Raw genomic sequence first — 20,541 nt, forward strand, 5'->3', positions numbered from 1 at the left:
TTACCCTTTTAACTGGCACAAAACCTGACACCTTTATTCAAGGCATCATGTTTGCAATAACCACAACACAAGCAGTCAAAATGCAAACAAAAAAGACAACTCTGATAATAATATGCACTGTCCTTGAATTTGATTGGTCCACACCCGAGACAGCTTTTCTTAGAGCCTAGTCTCCATTGGTGTTGGACCAGAAGACGCCAAAAGGCGTACAACTCAAAAACAGCGCACTATCAGAGTATTGAGGGCTCGGGGTGAGCATTTACATTATGAGACCTCCTTTGCCAGAAACAAGATATAGGAATAGATTTTACCCTTTTAACTGGCACAAAAACTGACACCTTTATTCAAGGCATCATGTCTATTCCTATATCTTGTTTCTGGCAAAGGAGGTCTCATAATGACGTCATGATGAACAAGGGATTATAACCTTCAAATGAAATAGGTCTGTGTCACCGCGGCCTTACAAATTGCACACGCATTGATGCAATGAATATATCACGTCGCGGTCTGTGATTTTCGCTTGCAAGTTTCAGATTTACTGCAATACACCCGTCCTTGGACTGGCAAAAGGCGAGTGTGTTAATATTTGGGGACGCAGCTCTTTCGGTCAGAAAGTTTAGCCGGGGACACTGGCCGTAATCGATCTCGGTAAAAGTGTGTTTTGGTTTTTTGCGGGCGGCAGCTGACGGCAACACGTGAATTTGTGGCATTAATGCCGGTTGCAGCTTTTGCAACGGCCCGAGACGAAGTTTTCGTAAGGGCCACGTGGGGTCAGCCCACGCAAATGTGAAGTAAAAAAACATTTGCAGAGAAAAAGTAACTCTGAAGTCCCCGTCAAGCTAATTTCCTCTGCACTAACGAGCGTAGGGTGGCTCTCACGGTTCACATCCCCAACTCAACGGCGTCAACTCCACATTCTTGTGGCAGGAGGAAATTAGTCCACAGTACAGCGAATGACCCGCGAGCCACTGAACGCGGGACGCGGTCATGACGCCCGCGCCTGTGGATTCCACCTCGACCACTACTACCACCACAAAAACCACCACTACCATCGCCACAATCACCACAACCACAACCGCCACCAACAACAATACGACGCAATTCGCCACCAAGTGGCGCTTGTGCCGGGCTCGATGCACATTGACGTCACGTGGAGCGTGGACGGCTCTCGGTCGCGGAGGTCACGGCACGGTTAACCCATAGCACATGGCTGTGCTGGGCTCGCGTGACGGGCTACTGCTGGGGCAACCACTGCCACCCTCGCCACTTCAAAGATCCCCAACCCTTATAGTATTGTTAGTGAGCACCTATTAAAGCCGATACGGCACACGAAGGGGTGAATGGCCAGCACCGCTCACGGCCGCCTTTGCCTCTCCATTGCGGACGTTTTAGACGGCGCGCGAGACACTCGTTTGAGGCTGAGTCGACTTGAAGGAGGTTCGTGTCCCGGTTTCAGGGTCATCGTCACCACCCACGTTGGTTTGACGTGAGCTCGAATCGAACTCGGTGGTTGCCGGGTTCGTAGCGCTGCACTACCGCGCGCCCCCCCCCCCACTTCCAACAACCACTACCAACAACCCCCTTCACCACAACCCGACCCCCATACTGCTGCTGGAATGGAGGCGGGGTCCAGGGAGGGTGGTGGTGGTGGGGGGGAGGCTGATCCGGCCACGCAAGCAAAGTCTCGACGGCTTCACCGGGCCGGAGAGGGAAGCGCGCAAGACCCCACGACCCGAAGGAGCACGCCACATGTCTCGGGAGGCGAGCGTCGGTGTTGGAAGGAGTTTGGAGGCGACGGGGGCCGTGCAGGGAGCGAGGGCTGTCGCGGTCATGGGGGAGGAGGGTGCCCGGCACCGGGACCCCTTCGCGAGGCCGCGGTGTCTGGCGGCGGCGGCTCCCGCTGGGAAAGCGAAGCTCACGCACCCGGGGAAAGCGATTCTTGCAGGTGTGTGTGTGTGTCTCGACAGGTGTGTGTCTGCAGGTGTGTGTGTCTGGATAGGTGCGTGTGTCTCTGATAGGTGTGTGTCTCTGCAGGTGTGTGAGTGTCTCTGCAGATGTGTGAGTGCAGGTGTGTGTGTCTGCAGGTGTGTGTGTCTGGACAGGTGCGTGTGTCTCTGATAGGTGTGTGTCTCTGCAGGTGTGTGAGTGTCTCTGCAGGTGTGTGTCTGCAGATGTGTGAGTGTCTGCAGGTGTGTGTGTCTGCAGGTGTGTGTGTCTGGACAGGTGCGTGTGTCTCTAACAGGTGTGTGTGTCTACAGATGTGTGTGTCTACAGGTGTGTGAGTGTCTGCAGGTGTGTGTGTATGCAGGTGTGTATCTCTACAGGCGCGTGTGTGAGTGCAGGTGTGTGTATCTGAAGGTGAGTGGGTGTCGCTGCAGGTGCGTATGTAGGGGAGCGGTAGTGTAGTGGTTAGCGCGCTGCGCTATGAGCCCGGCGACCCGGGTTCGATTCCTGCTCACGGTCAACACCGGTGACGATTATCTGAACCGGTCCTGGGCCTCCCATAGGTCGACTCAGCCTCAAATGAGTATCTGGTGCGGTGTGTAAGCATCGCCACTGGGGAGACAAAGGCGGTCGGGCGTGGTGCTGTCCACCCACCCCCTCGTGGACCGTTCCGGCCTTCACAGGTGCTCGCTAACAGCACTTGCCCCTACAGTATGTTAAGGCTCTACGGGGGATCTTTGCCTTTTTCTGTGTCTCTACAGGCGCGCGTGTGTGTGTGCAGGTGTGTATCAAGGTGCGTGAATGTCTGCAGGTGTGTGTGTATCTGAAGGTGAGTGTGGGTGTGTAGGTGTGTATGTGTGTCTCTACAGGTGTGTGTGTGTGTGTGTGTATCAAGGTGCGTGTGTGTCTGCAGGTGTGTGTGTATCTGAAGGTGAGTGTGGGTGTGTGTGTGGGTGTGTGTGTGTCTCTACAGGTGAGTGGGTGTCGCTGCAGGTGCGTGTGTGTTCGTGCGCGCGCGAGTGAGAGTCTTGAGGTGTGTGTGTCTACGTGTGTGTTTCTGTCTATACGTATGTCTCTGTGTGTGCCTGTCTGTCTCCATGTGTGTCTTTGCGCCCACGTGTCTGTGTCTATCTTTGTGTGTGTCCAAGTATCTGTGTCCAATGTATGTTCGTGCTTGTGTACTGAGTCTGAATGTGTCTTTGTATTACATGTGTGCGTGTCTGTGTCTATAAGTCGAGTGCATGTGCCAGCCATCTCCGGCATTTAACCCTTACCACCTGGGCCTGCCCCGTGACGTAGCCTGGCACAAGCGCCGCAGTGACGGGACTGCCACACTTAGTGGTTGCTGTTGTGCTGTTTGTGAGGAGCGGTGGCGCAATGGTTAGCGCACTGCGCTACAAACCCGGCGACGCGAGTACTTGGTGCGATGTGTAAGCATCGCCACAAGGGAGACAAAGACGGCCGTGCGTGGTGTTGGGTACGCCCCCCCCTCCCATCGTGTGCTTTTCCGGACTTCATAGCTCGTTAAGAGCACTTGCCTGTTAAGTCTATACGGGGGGTCTTTGTCGTCGGCACAGCAGGTAAACTGCTCGCGCTCAGAGTGAAAGTGTCAGAACAGGTGACGTGACGCACAGGGCCACGTCACGTGGGACGCTCACCTGTGCCGGTATTTGCATTGATGGGCGTGGAGGGGCGGGGGGGAGGATGGAGAATCTCAGTCGAGGTCGCGTGAGCGTCGCCCGATCGCGGTCAAAGGTCATCAGCGAGAACAAAAACCACGAACCACATGGGGTGTGCGCGCGAGACGCGACAGCCTCCAGACCGCCACGCACTCGAAAACACCCCAACACGACAACACGCAGAAGCGGTGACGTCACCACAGCGCTTGTGCCAGGCTAGGTGTGCGCTTTTTAGTGGCAAGTGTCGAAGGTGACGGGGAAAGACACATACACACTCATGCACACACACACCGACACACCGCTACACACACACACAACAACAAGATATAGACAAAGACCGCCCCCCCCCCCCACCGTATAGCCTTAAGAGATTGCTGGGGCAAGTGCTGTTGGCCGGGGGGGGGGGGTTGGTGGGCAGCACCCGCGTCACTCCACACACACAGCACCCCCTGCAGAATCAGAACCACCTCGCCACAACATTCCGAATCACACAGCCGCTGATGATCAACGACGCAGAATCGTCGGCACCCACCTAATGGCAGCCGCGAAACCACGGCCACAATCCGCCGAAGCACGGAATGTGACCCGCAGAACCTGTCCCAACGGCAGGGGTTAGGCACCGAGTCTGACGCAGCGAATTGAACTCCCAAATCCGCAACCCTTTCCCCACCGCTCCCTGTCCCTCCGCGTGGCGGGAGAATTCGCCCGGGGCTGAACGAGCTGAGCTGGCGACACGCGGAGGCGAGGGAGGCAGGGGGAAGGAGGGGGAGGGAACGAGTGAGTTAGGGAGATGTGGAGGCCGCGGGGAGGGAGGACAGGAGGAGGAGGGTGGTGAAGGAGTGGAGTAGAAGATGGGGACATGTGAAGGGGGGGGGGAGAAAATGAGCGAGGGAAGATGGAGAGATGCAGGGAGAGATAGGGAAGACGGGAAGGTGATCGGGATAGATGGGAGACAAGGGAGGGAGTGAGAGAGAGGGCCGAGGGAGGGGAGGGGGGAGGTGAAGGGGTCATCCCAGGGCAGCTGCCACACGAAGCCGGAGCTCCCCGGTCTCCGGAGCTGGTGGCCACGAGCGCGATCCGGGACCCCGGCTCCGGTCTCCTCCTCACTCCGGGGTCCCACCGAACCTGAACTCCCTGCTGGCAGGCCTGAGCTGCTGCGCCACGCCGAGTGAACGAGTTGTGTGCCCGGGCCTACCCACGCAACGGTGGATGATTGACGGCCCGGAAGTTGGTTTATTAATCGCATTTGTAAGGGGTCGTCCATAAATGACGTCACGCGATTTTGGACGATTTTTGACCCCCCCCCGTCACACGGCGTCACAAAAAGTCAGACCCCCCCTCAAATATGACGTCACAAAGCTCTGCCCCCCCCCCCAAAAATGGTTCAAATCGCTTTAAGCTATTGTCATTGTAGTGCGTATTTAATATGGCGCTGCACTCTGATGTTGTAGGAGTGATGTTATAATAATTCTATATTCATTTAAAATTGTGCATATTGATGTGACGTCACATTTCTCAAACCCCCCACCCCTCGTCACACATCGTCACAAATGTCTGACTCCCCCCCCCCCCCCCAGGTGCGTGACGTAATTTATGGACGGCCCCTAAACATTCAATGCACATGCGTGTAAGCCTACAGTTATACTTTGTGCGCGGGTGTGTGAACGCTCACGGCCAACACCGATCCTGGGCGCCCCCTAGGTCGACTCAGCCTCAAATGAGTACCTGCAGCGGTGTGTAAACATCGCCACTCGGGAGACAAAGGCGGCCGGGCGTGGTGCTTGCCGCCCACACCCTCGTGTGCCGTGCCGGCCTTCATAGGCGCGCGCTAACAGCACTTGCCTCATCAGTTTGTTAAGGCTACACGGGGGATCTTTGTCTTTTACATATGTCGGGAGAGGTGGCGCAGTGGTTAATGCACTGCGTTACCAAACCTGCTACCTGAGTTGGATTCTCAGTCACGGCTAGGTTCAGTGGCGAGTGGCCCCGGATCAGCCTAACACGAGTGCGTGGTGTAATGCATAGCCACTGGGGAGACAAAGGCGGCCGGGCGTCGTTCTGGCACTTCCCCCCCCCCGCCCCTCCCACTTCCTACCCACCCCGCCCCCCCCCAACAGTTCGAGGCTGTGCGGGGAATATTTGAGGTGCGCTCCAAGTGCAGATGAGAATGTCTGCTGCGCTGACTTCAGTTGTAGTTCTACGGTGTCATCTTCCGGGGAAGCTGCCCGACACGACGCGTTGCGCTGCTCGCTCGCTGGGCGCGAGGGCCCCACGTGGCGAATTTCTCCGTCTCGCGAGCAACTCGACGCCAAACGGGAAACTTGGGATTCGCACGTTGGAAAGTAGAGAGAGAGGAAAAAAATAAAAAACAAAAAAATCCATAATTTCGTTCGTATTGGAGGGTCACCGTCACTCCCTTTTTACAGACAATTATTTTGGTGGCGTGTTCACTTTGCCTTGCTGCATTGCTACATACTATGTCTACGGGACCTTTTTGCCAGTATCAATGTATCTTTTTTTTGTTTATTTATTTTGGTATAGCCCTGTGAGCCATTCGGCTCTTGAATCGGGTGCAACCACAACAAACAAACAAACACGAACAAGACAACATCTTAAAGTGACGATGTGACTGTGCAAACAGAAAATCCATGAAAAAAAACCAGCTAAATATTCCTGAAAAAAGCACCGTACACCAACGCTGTGTGCAAAAAATCCCAGTGGGATGCAAGTCAAACAACAACAACAACCACAAGAAAACTTAGATTAAGGCCATCAGTCTGTCTGGTCCCACACCGGCGAGACAAGGCCACGAAGAAGGCTGGCTCTGGTGTAGGCCAATCAGTTTCAAAGACAATGGCTACATTATTGTCATCAGAGCGTGTTTGTTCGCAGACTTGATTCCTTGAAAAAGCTGTCTATTTGGTGTCTGAACATCTTAGGGGCCGTCCATAAATGACGTCACGCACCTGGGTGGGGGGTCAGACATTTGTGACGATGTGTGACGAGGGGGGGGGGGGTTGAGAAATGTGACGTCACATCAAAATGCGCAACTTTAAATGAATCTAGAATTGTTATAACAACACTCCTACAACATCAGAGTGCAGCGCCATATTAAATACGCACTACAATGACAATAGTTTAAAGCGATTTGAAGCATTTTTCTATTTGGGGGGGGGGGGGCAGAACTTTGTGACGTCATATTTGAAGGGGGGGGTCTGACTTTTCAGTGACGCCGGGTGACGAGGGGGGGGGGGTTAAAAAATCGTCCAAAATCGAATGACGTCATTTATGGACGGCCCCTTATAACGCCTCCTGTTTTATTACCAGAAAGGATAAAATCTTCTCTTAGTTTTCATGCCATACTATGGTTCATGGATGGATTGAAGTCACGTGGCTGACAAGGGTGATGGGGATTAATCGGGGTCACGTTGTCCCCCCCTCCACCCCTGCCCCGCCACTCCGCTGGCATCACAGGTGGCCTCGCGGGAGGTATAGAGATCTGCATCACGTTCCCCACGGAGTACGTGAAGACGCAGCTCCAGCTGGACGAGAAGGCGAACCCCCCGCGGTACCGGGGCATCGGTGCGGCCCCACACGCCTTCGCTTAGCGCGCACACTCTTAGCACCGATCGTGTACACCTTGCTCTCAACATCACACTGAACGTGCACCGATAACCCTGGACGCACTCGGCGAGCGTGATGCTGCTGACGCTTAACGCACGCTTGACCCTGAACGCACGCACGTGCGAGCGATTAAGCACCGAGCGCGCGTTTTGCACGCGGTCCATTTGCGCTTGGCGAAACTTCACGCGCGCGCGCGAGCACTCACCGCAAGCGCTGCGCCTTGGCACTTAACGCACGCGTCCATTAAAGACAACACAAATAAAAACGCGCACAAATCACAAGCAACACCGTGACGCACGCGTGCGCTCCCCTCAACACGAGGAGTGTGCGCCGTTTAGTGCACGTGTGTGCCCTTTACGCTGAACACACACGTGCACGTGTCGCACACAGGTGCGGCTACAGGTGAACTCACTTTTACAAGCGCATGAACATACTCCCCCCACCCCGACCCCTCCATTCCCCCCCCCCCCCCACCTCATACATGCTATCCCGCAGGCGACTGCGTGGGTCAGACGGTTCGGGGTCATGGAGTCAGAGGTCTTTACCGGGGGCTCAGCTCCCTCCTCTACGGCTCCATCCCCAAGGCGGCGGTCAGGTGAGTTATTCATTGTTTTTTTCGGTAAAGCCACGTATGTAGAAATACAATAAAATTATATTAAAACAAAAAACAATCACGACGTTTCGATCACAACGCAAGCGATCTTCATCAGGTGTCAAGAACAAATCACGGAGGTAAATACAACAAAACGATGAGAGACGAGAATTCAACAAACCTGAAAAAACATTATGTGAAGCACATCCCGTCAGGCCAACAACACAGTTAGACACTTCCTGGCGGACCACGAATTTCGGAAGTGTTAAATTTCGTGTTCAACGGGTGACCCCCTCTCGCACATCCCCGCGACCCCGAGACCCCCTAAGATCAGGCGCTGGGAAACATTTCCCGAAGGGCCGATCCGCACATTGACGCACACCTGCAGTCTCTGCAAGAAGCCCTGCGGGGGAGGCCTTCATCTAGCAGTGGATAGACCACGGCTAATCGATAATGATGATGGTAATGATAATGAATCAATATGTTTTATGATGAGATGATGAATCAATATCAGAAGATGGTGATGGTAACGATGAGTTGATATGCATGATGAATCATCATTTGATAACGATGAATCCATATTCAATCACGGACAGATCACGGCCGACGACGATGATGATGATGATGATTAAAAGTTTGTGTTAATCGATCGTCGATACGGGAGGATCACGATGATGACCTCCATGACTGCCACCCTCTCTCCGAACCCTTTCCCTGCATCCCCCCCTCTCCGCCCCCCCCCCCCCCGCTCCTCCACCACCGCCCCCCAGGTTCGGGATGTTCGAGTTCCTGAGCAACCACATGCGGGATGAGAACGGGACCCTGAACAGCACGCGGAGCCTCCTGTGCGGACTCGGGGCCGGCGTGGCCGAGGCCGTGGTGGTCGTGTGCCCCATGGAGACCGTCAAGGTGAGGGCAGGCTCAGCGGCGGCGACGTCACTAAGGCGCTCGGTGCCAGGCTGGGTGCACCTTGAGACGCGCGTGTAAACCATGGCCAGGGCCTCGCTGCTCTCGCATAGCCAGACGGTGAAACGTGCCGGATGGGGCGACGCAAAAGATGACGTAACGAAGCACTTCGTTTTGGGGGGAGGGTGGTGGAGGTGGGCGGAGAGGGGGGCAGTAGGGAGCTGGCCAACACCACCCGGCCGCTTTTGTCTCCCCAGCGTTGCTGAACTTTTAGCACGCCGTGGCATGTGCTCATTGGAGGCTGAGCCGACCTAGGGGGGAGGAGGAGGAGGCGTGGGGTTGGCCGTGACTAGGTCAGATACCACTCGCCCCTTCGGTCGAACCCTCGCGGGGTCGTAGCGCAGTGCCAGTGCGGTCCGCCCCCTCCGCCACAACCGCCCTCCAATTTCGCCCAGCCGCCCTTAAGAGGCGCTTGCTAACAGCGCTTGACCCAACAGTCCGTGATGGCTACACGCGGCCGTCTTTGTGCCACCCCCCCCGTGCTAGCGATAGCATGGGGCCGCCACAGTCCAGCGTCCACGCCTCTGGAATGTTGCCCCCGTGCCAACACTCGGATGAAATTTGACCCCGGCCCTCATCGCATCGCTGATCATTAACGAGTGGCATAAGGACGAGCTCAGTCGTATCTGTTGTGGTTAAAGAACTGATTAAAAAAATGAACTTTTACCCATGGCCACTACAGCTGAGAAGGGAAGTATTGTCAAGGATGTAACGTTTGTGGAAAAGAGAAGGGAGCGGGAGAGGGAAGGGATGGCCTGGACGGAAGTCCCCGAGACGGACAAAGAAGAGGACACGGCTCTGGATGAGGAGAGAGGAGAAGGAGGGAGGGAGGGATGACCGGGGCCAAGATGTCGAAGGGGATGATGAGAGGGGAGGGAAGGAACGGAGGATAGAGAAGGAAGGAGCGAGCAGCAGTTAGCAGCACGGAGGAGCAGCGGCGTCTGTTTTCAGAATGGGCGGGAAGAGGAGAGATTCAGAGTGGGCGTGGCTTGAGCTGTTTTACATATAGATATATATAGGGGCATATTCTATTCTGTCTAAATTCAACCAACCACATTGCTTATGATTAGGGCTAGTGGCTGGCTAATTGGTTAGGGCTGGCGTCTGGCTGGCTGGTCGGGTGGCTGGCACGACTCACATTGCGTGGGTTTATTTCATGGCCACGCTGGCGTGGCCGCTGTTGACGGCCCCCGGGTTTCACTTTCTGTCCGAGTGACCTCCACGCGCGCTGTGTGGCTCCAATTATCGGGCAGGGGAGGCGACGGTGGCTTTGTGGGTTGCGCAAGAAGCGGCGGAGCAACGCGACCTTGGGCACAAAAAACTCCAGAGAGTGGGAGAGAGAGAGGGCGGGAGGGGGGGCTGAGGGGAGGATACGTACATTAGCCCCCCCCCCCCCCCACGTGGCACGGCCACTGTTGTGACGTAGGGAGCCGCGCACCACTCCCTGCCGATGAGGTCACTCTCGGCGTCTTCAGTTCAGTTCGTACCGCGCGCCGTGCCGGCAATGATGGAACTTCCCGGATGAGCTCCCCCTAGCACGAGCGAGGAGGAGCGAAACGTCGGACATCGTGCCCAACTCTAAATTTACAGCGGGCGTCAGGGTCGGGATCGAACCTATGCCCTCCTGCATACCAGGCGATGTAGTTAACATCTCCTAGCCACCGTGATGATGATGATGAGAGAGAGACACGCAAACTCCAAATACACAGAAGGCGTTAGGGTCGGGATCGAATCCACGAGACCTCCTGCATACCAGGCGATGTAGTTAACATCTCGACGGCGCAGTGACGACCCGACAGGCAAACAACATCGGAGAGCCCACGCGGCGCGGATCCCTTGGTCGTTGTTTGTGGGGTTTAATAAAATAAATAAATAACCCTGCATCCGGACGAGGTGGACTGTGATCCAGGCAAGGAGTTGGGGTATCAAACCTCGCCGGGCAGCCACGTGTCCGAGCCATGGTCTTTGCAGCGAGTGGGTTTGTGAACACGTCTGTGTGGAACTTGGAGCGCTGTCCACCGGGATGTTTCTCAGGCTCCTGCCCCTTACGATAAAAGAGAGAAATCGACCAAACATCCCAAATGTAAGCAACGAGCCTCCTCTAAACCAGACTCGGGACTCGGGAGCGAGGCCTTACCGGTGCTACTGCTGCTGCTGCGGCTGATAGATGAAAGCCTCCCCGATGCCATACCGGTTACAGGAGGCTGCGTGGCTATACTTCACCACGCTCGTCGTTGCGGGTTGGTGAAGCTGTTGTGATGGGGAGTGGACGGGTTCAGGACTCGTTCAGATTTCACTCGAGCGCCCGTGGTTTTAGCCGGGGCCGGAACTCAGACTCGGGTCGCCGGATTCACAACGCGGCACGCTAACCTCTGTAAACCACCAAAAAACAAAGATCCCCCGTGTAGCCTTAACCGACTGTTGGAGCAAGTGCTGTAAGCGAGCACCTATGAAGGTGCTCGCTTACAGCACTTGCAGCACTGCACACGAGGGGGTGGCTGGACACCACCACACCACCACACCCGGCTGCCTTTATCTCCCTAGCGGCGATGTTTACACACCTCACCAGGTACTCAATTGAGGCCGAGTCGACCTAGGGGAGGCCCAGGACCGGTTCAGATAATCGTCACCGGTGTTGGCCGTAAACAAGAATCAAACTCGGGTCATAGCCGGGTTCGTAGCGCTAACCGCTACGCCACCGCTCCCCACCGCATCAGCAACCACTCACTCGCTCCTCGATGGCATAACGATCAGGGCATTGAGGTGGTGCTTGGGGGTGCGACAAGAGCTGAGGCAGAGGTTGAGGGGTCACGGAACGGTCGCGTTGATAGCTGCGAGACTTTGGATCCTGTGGCGGTGTGAGGCGGTGGAGACTCTTTGGACCTGGCCACAGGAGGAGGACAGCTTCACATAGAACAGAGAGCTCCACAAGCCGCGCCTAAGGCACCAGCTCACCTGTCTACTCAAAATATTTCCCAATCGCTGGCTCAGCACCCCCTGGGAGATCTCTCCCTTCATGAATTATTTACTAAGGCTCACCCGTCTAAGGCACCAGCTCACCCGTCTAAGGCACCAGCTCACCCGTCTAAGGCACCAGCTCACCCGTCTAAGGCACCAGCTCACTCGTCTAAGGCACCAGCTCACCCGGCTGTTCCGCAATTACTTCACCTCCTGGGGAGTCCCCACAGCGCCCGCCCAAGCGAGTCCCAGTCACCTACCCAGCCGCCAGCCACGTCCACAGGCGTGATGGAGAGGCCCCCCGCTCGGAGCTCGCGAGGACCGCCACTCATCCCGTAGAGCGAGCGCCCTCCTCCTCCTCCTGCGCCCTCCGCTGCTGAGTGACCTTGCTGCTGTCTTAGCTGACACAGTCCCCCTCCTCCCCCCATCCCTCCTACCCCCCCCCCCATCACCTCCAAATCCTCACTCTCCACACTCTTCCTCCTTCTACTGTGACGCCGTATCACTCATCATCATCATCGTCCTCCTCCTCCTCGTTCCTCTTCCTCACACTCGGCACAAATCTCCTCCAATGCCGTTCCTCCTCCTCACTCGCTCCTCCTCACTCACTCCTCCTCACTCGCTCCTCCTCCTCGCTCCACCTCCTCCTCTTGCACCGCTCGCCATCCCAGTTCCCGCTCGCCCCCCACCCCCGACCGCTTTCGCTTGACTCCATTCATTCCGTCCGTCCGTCCGTCCGTTCCCCCGCGACTTTTCGCCGCCGCCACTGCGCCGTCGGCGGCCTCGCGTCGAGTCGTTGGGGTCTCCCCGCACAGCTCGAGACGAGGCCGAACATTTGTGACTCCGCGCTGCGAAATTTTTCGTGGATTCAGAGGCGCGGGGAATCCAGAACCCGCGCTACCAACGAGTGCCCAAGCTCTGTGCTCCTACATATACATTGTGCTGTTTGCTGATGATGACTGAGATGCTGCAGCTGATGACGCTGCTGTTAATGGTGAGTGCTTGTGAATCTGCGTGTACACACGCGCGTGCTTCTCTGTACACGTGTGTACACACGTGTATACTTGTGTACACACGTATACACGTGTGTACATGTGTGTACACGTGCACGGGTCCTTGTACACGTGCGCACGTCTCTGTGACTTTCCGCCCCGCAGGTCAAATTTATCCACGACCAGTGCTCACCCAACCCCAAGTACAGGGGCTTTTTCCACGGCGTGCGGGAGATCGTGCGCCAGGAGGGTGAGGATACGCTCACCACTTGACCTTCTTGAGCGCACCTGTACACTCACCTGCACCCTCACCTGTACACTCACCTGTGCACTCACCCGTACTCTCACCCGCACTCTCACCCGCAGCCCCACCCGTTGGCTACTCTGAGCCTATCTTCTCACCTGTGCACTCACCTATATATTCGTCTGTACACTCACCTGTGCGCTCACCTGCGCGCTCACCTGTACCCCCCGCACCTGTGTGCTCACCAGGTGTGCGGGGCACCTATCAGGGCCTCACCGCCACGGTGCTGAAGCAGGGCAGCAACCAGGCGATCCGCTTCTACGTCATGACGTCACTACGCAACTGGTACCGAGGTGGGCGGAGCTCGGTGGGGGGGGGGGGGGGTCACTAACGCAGAGACCCGACGACTCTTAAGCCTAACCCCAACATCAACCCCATCACTGATATTGACCCGAATACTGACCCCAAGTCTAACTATCGCCACAACTCTAATCCCTCATCCTGACCCGAACCCCAACGATAATTCCAACCTCCAATCCCAACCAGAACTTTAACCTCAACTCTAGCCATAGGCCGAACTCTATCCCGAACCCCAACTACACGTGCAGTTGTTGTTGTTGTTCCGGTTGTTTCTTTGCATCGCTTTCATCATTTTGGGTGGCCCAGGTCACTCGACCGCTCCATTCTCGACCGCTCCATCCGCTTGAGTCCTCACCTCGTTCAACAAAACTCGAACTTGCTTTCCCCCTCCCTCTCCTCCCCCCCACCCCCGCCCCGCCTCCGAACCCCGTCCAGGCGATGACCCCAATCGCCCCATGAACCCCCTGGTGACGGGGGTCTTCGGGGCCACAGCAGGAGCTGCGAGCGTGTTCGGCAACACCCCCCTCGACGTCGTCAAAACCAGAATGCAGGTGAGACCCCCCACGCACTCCACTGGGCTACCCTAGAGGGCTCCCCCCGTTACCCCAGACTCCCCTAGGGGGCTCCCCCCGTTACCCCAGACTCCCCTAGGGGGCTCCCCCCGTTACCCCAGACTCCCCTAGGGGGCTCCTCCCGTTACCCCAGACTCCTCTAGGGGGCTCCTCCCGTTACCCCAGACTCCCCTAGGGGGCTCCCCCCGTTACCCCAGACTCCCCTTGGGGGCTCCCCCCGTTACCCCAGACTCCCCTAGGGGGCTCCCCCCGTTACCCCAGACGCCCCTAGGGGGCTACTCCCGTTACCCTAGACTCTCCTAGGGGGCTCCCCCTTTTACCCCAGACTCCCCTAGGGGGCTCCGCCCGTTCCGCTAGGACCCCCACTTCCCCAGGGTCCCTTAGAGCTAGCCGTGAATAAAGACTTGGTGCTGCTGATGGTGGTGCCTATCATGATGATGGTGCTGCTGATGGTGCTGCTGCTGATAATGTGGATGGTACCGATGGTGCTTATAAAGACTCCCAAACTGATGGTCACGTTGATGATGATGATAACGATGGTTCTGATGCTGCTGATTATAATAACGGTGATTATAATGGTGTTATTGATTGCTGCTGCTGATGACAATTATGCAAATGATGGTGCTTATAATGATAATGTTGCTGCTGATGATGATGCTGACGATGATGCTGACGATGGTACTGATGATCATCATTAACTTCGCGGTGTCGCGGTTTCTCCTTTGGCCGCCAGGGGGCCCTGTTGCGCTGCGAGGTGAACCGCGTGGTTGGGGTCGGTTAAGTTTCGGGGTTCAAGATTCATGGTCAGAGTTAGATGTCTCTTTAGGCGTTAGGGTTAGCGAGTTGGGTTATGGTTTAGAGTTTCGAGGTTTGGGTTAAGCGTTATGTGTACCGTTGGGGCTCGTGGTTAAGGTTAGAGACAGATTCATAATTTAGGATCAAGGTTAAGAAATGGGGGTTAGGATTTGAGGTTAGAGTTTAGGGTTTTAGACAAGGGTTAGAGGTTATGGCTTCGGATTAGAATTAGCATTTATGATTGGGGTCAGATTTCACAGTTCAGGGTTATTGGTTTAGGTTTAGAGCTGGGGTCAGAGTTTAGGGTGCAGCGGCGAGATCAACCCCTTCGAAGTCAGGCGTACATCGCTCAACCGCTGCTGTGGGATCTGGCAGGAGGAAGGAAGCGATGGCCCCGGGCGTGGTGGTGGAGTGCATCGGTGACATAGGGCGCCGCGGTGGAGAGATGTTAACTACCTCGCCCGGTATACAGGAGGGTGTGTGTTTGATCCCGGCCCTGACGCCTGCTGCTGTATATTTGGAGTCTGTGCGTGTCCCCACGTGTCTCCATATTTGGAGTCTGCGCGTGTCTCCACGTGGTCACGTGGACTTTTCTCGGGATCCCCCAGTTTTTCCCTCTACATGTAGAATCAAAGCACGTGTTGATTCTACATTCTACATGTAGAATCAACACCACGCGTTCATAGTATTTGGCTGCTATACATTCTCGCACGATAAGCCACTTCGTTAATTTGCAGCCAGGTCGCTTCTAAAAAAGAGCCGTGCAGCTCAGTGTGCCCTTACTAGGTAAAAATAAAAAAGAAAACACATTGTCCGCGGTGACCTGTTGGTGATCTGTTGGTGACCTGTCGGTGACCTGTTGGTGACCTGTTGGTGACCGTGATCCCTTGGCAGGGCCTGGATGCACACAAGTACAAGAGCACGTGGGACTGCGCTTACCAGATCGCCACCAAGGAGGGAGCCAAGGCGTGAGTTTACGCATCGCCCCCAAGGGGATTCGTCGACGGGAACCGACCAATCGATTACGAATCGATCTTATTGTGCTCACGGTTTACCCATCGAGTATTAACGACTCGTCGAAAAAAAATGTTACGCGTCACGTTCCCACGGGATTCACGAATGGGACGGAGCGTGGTTGGCTGGCGCTGATGGAGACAGAGCAAGCAAAACGAAAGTAAATCGATTTTAATCGACGATTCGATTAAGCTTAAACGAAAACACGGTCTCCCTAGCCTCGTCACCCATCCCTTCTATATAGCTGCCAACCCCTCATCAGTATCTACCTTATTACAGAGCAATTCACACCTTATTGGTCACCCCGTGCCCTTATAAATCTCAACGTTCATCCTACAAAGTCCCATCACAAGGGAGAAACGCAAATAGACAACAAAAATGTTTGTTGCACGTATTGAAACGGCTGTACACCGCATGGACCTGAAAACTCAATTTCCCTGTACAAGAATACAGGGCAAACCGTACGGGTTGACACGGTATGCACATGTGGTGGTGCATCTGCCAATCATCTCAGTCAGTCAACCCATGGCACCTGGATCTGTCCCGTGACCTCCTGCCATCTGGACGTGCGACACTTTACGTGGCCTTAAAGTGTACATAGCCTGGCACAAGCGCCGTGGTTACGTCACCGCCACTTAGTGGCGAATGGCGCTTGTTGTTGTTGTTGTTGTGAGTTGGTGATGATGATGATGATGATAATAGCTTAGGGTCGGAAATCCAAGATAACAAGGAGAGCCGTTTTTTTCGAATTCGGTAGAAAAAAATCCTGCTATATTTTAAGAGCCTCAATGCGCACTGTGCGGTGAACACGAGACGACGGTGGTCCTCATCAATAAAAAAACGTCACGGAGCGGTCCTTAAAGAGGCACCGCACGAGGCCCCGCAGCCTGCAGGTTTGCCGACCCCCGGCTTACGGAGCAGCGCTACGAACGCTCCCCGGTCCGCCGGAGAGCGGACTCAGAATTAGAACGATGCACAGACTCCGATCGGCACGGTTGGCTACGTACGGTGCGAAAGAAGTTCAACATACAAACTGCGGTTGGGGTGGCCGCAGTCACTGCCCTGTGGGGGGGTGGGGGGGTGGCGGGGGGGGGGAGTCCTCGACCGGGCTCCGGTTAGGAACCCCGGCTGTAGAACCTCACCGTAAAGTTCGCCGGCGGTCTTCAGTCGACCCTCTGCTTCCGTCCGAATTTGCCTCGCGTGGCGATCCCCGCCTCGTTCGTTTTCCGAGATCTCAGACGAGTTCGTGGCGGGTCGAGCGGGATTCAGTTTCAGTTTCATTTATGTTGGTATAGCCCTGTGAGCAATTCGGCTCTTGAATCGGGTGCAACCGCAACAAACAAAAACATTTCTGTTTAAAGCTTTCGTGACTACAGTGATTCATATTCTTGGTTCTTTCGGTAAAGTCAAGCAGAAGGGAAACAATTTTTATTATTATTTTTATTATTTTATTGTTTCCCTTCTACGTGACTTTACCGAAAGAACCAAGAATATGAACCAAAAACATGAACAAGAAAACACCTTCAAGTGACTTACACCACAGGGTTGACCTGTGGTGTAAACCTGTGGTGTAAACGGGAGGGCCGCGCTTCCTCGGCGTTATCTTCCGGCCGGTTTGATGTGGAGGCGCGGACACCCGAGCCAGCGGTGTGCAGGCCGCCACTGGGTCGTGTGGGTGCCACCTTGCGGGCAACGTAGAACAACCAAGCAACTTCCATTCCGAGACGCGTGGCCCGCGTGCTCTCCCGGTGGAAGGCGCTTTGGAAGTGTAGAACATGGAAGTGTCGAACATGGCATTACTATGTCGCGGGTTGCAGTTTGGGGTTCTAGCCAAGGGTTAGAGGTTATGACTTGAGCTCCTTCCGCCAGCAATCACACGGTCGGGCAATTGCAGGGCTGCGCCTTTAACCCCCCCCCCCGTCGCGTCCCGCTCTGCCCCCCCTCCCCCCAGGTTCTACAAGGGCACGGTGCCGCGCCTGGGCCGCGTGTGCATGGACGTAGCCATCGTCTTCATCATCTACGACGAGGTGGTGAAGGTCCTCAACCGCGTCTGGAAAACCGACTGAGTCGCCGGCACTGGAACGTTCCTTTTCCACCCTCCCCCTTCCCCACCTACCCCCCCCCCTCCCACCTAGTCCTACGCACCACTCCCCCCCCCCTCTCCACCGCTCCCGCCCCCCAAATGCGAGCCCCACGTCTTCACAGGGGTCGCACTTGGATCCTCGTCCTCGCACCCTCCCCACCACCACCACCACCACCAGGGGAAGTTGGACCCAGCGCGGTGCGCCCACGGGGGTTCTATGACACGGGAGGAAGAGGGGGGTGGGGCAACCACTTCGTATGGAGGGCAAGACAAAAACAAAGATCCCCCGTATAGCCTTTAACAGACTGCTGGGGCAAGTGCTGTTAGCGAGCAGCACCTATGAAGGCCGGCACGGCACACGAGGGGGTGGGTGGCCAGCACCACGTCCGGCCGCCTTTGTCTCCCTAGCGGCGATGTTTACTGCACACCGCACCAGGTACTCATGTGAGGCTGAGTTGACCTAGGGGAGGCCCTGGACGGGTTTAGATCATCGTCACTGGTGTTTCGAACCCGGGTCGCCAGGTTCGTAGCGCAGCGCACTCACCGCTACCACTACCGCTCCACACACCCACTCACACCCACACACACCCACACACACACACACCCACACACACCCACACACACCCACACACACACACCCACATCCACACACACCCACAAACACCCACACACACCCACACACACCCACACACACACATCCACACACACCCACACACTCACAACTCTCGGTGGAAACCTCCGTGAGTCGGGGACGAGTCTGCAAGAGCAGATCTTGGAGGTCGCGAGGTGTCCACTGCGCATTCACTGCTGCAGGATCTGGCAGAAGGAAGGGAGCGATCGCGGGGTGTGTGATGGTGGTGGTGTTGACAGTGGCATTAGCTGGGTTGACCTCTTGACCTTTAACGTGAGTGCCCCCTCGCCCCCGAATCACCCCGGCAAAGCTGCTTCCGACAAGGGGGCAGAGTTCGTGTGTGGAGGCGGGGGGGGGGGGTATTTTAAAACCACCGTTGCCGAGCAAAGGCAACAAAACGCCAAGCGGACAGCAACAAACAGCGCGATTAAATTTTGATTTAAAGCTTTCGTGACTGCAGTGATTCATGTTCTTAGTTCTTTCGGTAAAGTCACGTTGAAGGGAAACAATAAAATAATAAAATATATATATATAAAACAATAAAAGTCTCACGACGTTTCGACTGTAACACAAACAGTCATCACACCTGATGATGACAATAACATTCTCACGACGTTTCGACTGTACCATAAACAGTCATCATCAGGTGTGATGACTGTTTGTGTTACAGTCGAAACGTCGTGAGAATTTTATTGTTTTATATATATTTTATTATTTTATTGTTTCCCTTCAACGTGACTTTACCGAAAGAACCAAGAATATAAAAAACAGCGCGATTGTTCATTCGGGCCCCCCCCCCCCACGCCAAGTCTCATATAAACTCGCCACTGCTTTGTAGTACACTTGAACAGATCCCACAGGTCCAAGCCAGGTCCCCTCGACCCCCCTCTTGCCCCCCCCCAGCCCACTCCCTGGCCCCCCCTCTCGAGGGAGGATGTCCCCGTGTGATCGATTCCCGAGTCGAGCATGAGAATGTGGGGAGGGGGTGAGGGATTGATGCGGTTAGGCGTGGTGAATGTTTAACCGCACGTGGTGTGGTTTCGGTGCTGGGATTAAACGGACTGCGATCGTAGGTTAGGAAGAGGCGTGGCAGGCTGGGTATTGTCAGGGGTGCAAAGGTAACGGGTACGGGTAACGGGTACCGGTTACGACGTACAAGTAACGGGTAACGAGGTACAAGTAACGGGGTAACGGGTAGATGATTTATAAGCATGGTGGGAAATTGAACCAATGCGATTACGCGTGTGCAATGCATGAGTCGTAGATTTTTAAAATGTTCATCGATTGACACTGAATTTTAATAATTATGCGAATAGAAAAATGATGGTGGAGATGATGATAATGGTAATGCTAGTGGTTGTAATTACGTTAATTAATTTGTTTTAAACAGTGGAACATTCGCGTGTTGTACACTATTAAAAACACACGTGGATTTTAAAATCCGCGGAAGTGACCCAACTGTGTGTGCGATGCCGCGTGCTTCCTCCACTTAGGCCACAGATGCATCCGCACATCTCTTATTTCCCAAACACCTCAAGTGATTATCACCATCCCGCCCCTCTATTGGTGGGTGGCGCTTCTCTTATCACTTCATCGAGCCGAGTTCGATTCCCGACCACGGCTAACGTCAGCGGCGAGTGATATATCTGCACGGGTTCTGCCCATCCTCCGTCTTCCTCATGAACCCGCGAGAACCGGCGTGGTGAAGTATGGTCACACAACCCCCCCCCCCCCAATGACCGACACCAGCGTGCGCGGGGAGGCCTTCATCCAGCAGTGGAATCGCACAGGCCTGAACGTTACTCTAGAACCTATGACCCCCCCCCCCACTCCTCCCCACTCTCTCATCCACCGTCCCCCATTCACAACAATTATTGACGCTGAGCTTCACCTCCAAGTGGAGCGAGCGGCCCTGCGGGGGGTTAAGTCCGGCGAGGGGCACCCGGGTCAGAGACCCCCACGCGTCCACGTGTTTGACTTTTCACTCTGCGCCCCCTCCACCCCCTGTACACGAGCTGACCCCCCCCCCCTCGCCCTCCTACCGCTGCCCGTAGCCGTCACCTCCCTGGCCCTTCACCCACGCGGGA

At 55.5% G+C, this 20,541-nt stretch overlaps 1 protein-coding gene across 1 annotated transcript; it reads left to right on the plus strand.

Moving 5' to 3' along the window:
- The first annotated feature begins 1,639 nt into the window (after window positions 1-1,639).
- LOC116939230 (tricarboxylate transport protein, mitochondrial) lies at window positions 1,640-19,912 on the plus strand. Its single transcript, XM_032947382.2, has 9 exons — window positions 1,640-1,945; window positions 7,098-7,205; window positions 7,743-7,842; window positions 8,610-8,748; window positions 12,921-13,005; window positions 13,248-13,352; window positions 13,795-13,910; window positions 15,621-15,694; window positions 17,692-19,912. Exons 1-9 carry the CDS (start codon window positions 1,750-1,752, stop codon window positions 17,804-17,806), a joined length of 1,038 nt encoding a protein of 345 aa, XP_032803273.1. The 5' UTR covers window positions 1,640-1,749; the 3' UTR covers window positions 17,807-19,912.
- The last annotated feature ends 629 nt before the right edge of the window (window positions 19,913-20,541 follow it).

The sequence above is a fragment of the Petromyzon marinus genome, chromosome 5 (assembly GCF_048934315.1).
Source record: "Petromyzon marinus isolate PM22_M1 ecotype Great Lakes invasive population chromosome 5, UKy_Petmar_22M1.pri1.0, whole genome shotgun sequence".
Taxonomy (NCBI): domain Eukaryota; kingdom Metazoa; phylum Chordata; class Hyperoartia; order Petromyzontiformes; family Petromyzontidae; genus Petromyzon; species Petromyzon marinus.

Excerpts from the sequence above, each read along its gene's own strand:
- LOC116939230 (XM_032947382.2), top strand. The coding sequence starts at position 1,750 with ATGTCTCGGGAGGCGAGCGTCGGTGTTGGAAGGAGTTTGGAGGCGACG. Across the intron at positions 7,843-8,609 it reads ATCCCCAAGGCGGCGGTCAG|GTTCGGGATGTTCGAGTTCC; the intron begins GTGAGTTATTCA and ends ACCGCCCCCCAG. Across the intron at positions 8,749-12,920 it reads GCCCCATGGAGACCGTCAAG|GTCAAATTTATCCACGACCA; the intron begins GTGAGGGCAGGC and ends TCCGCCCCGCAG.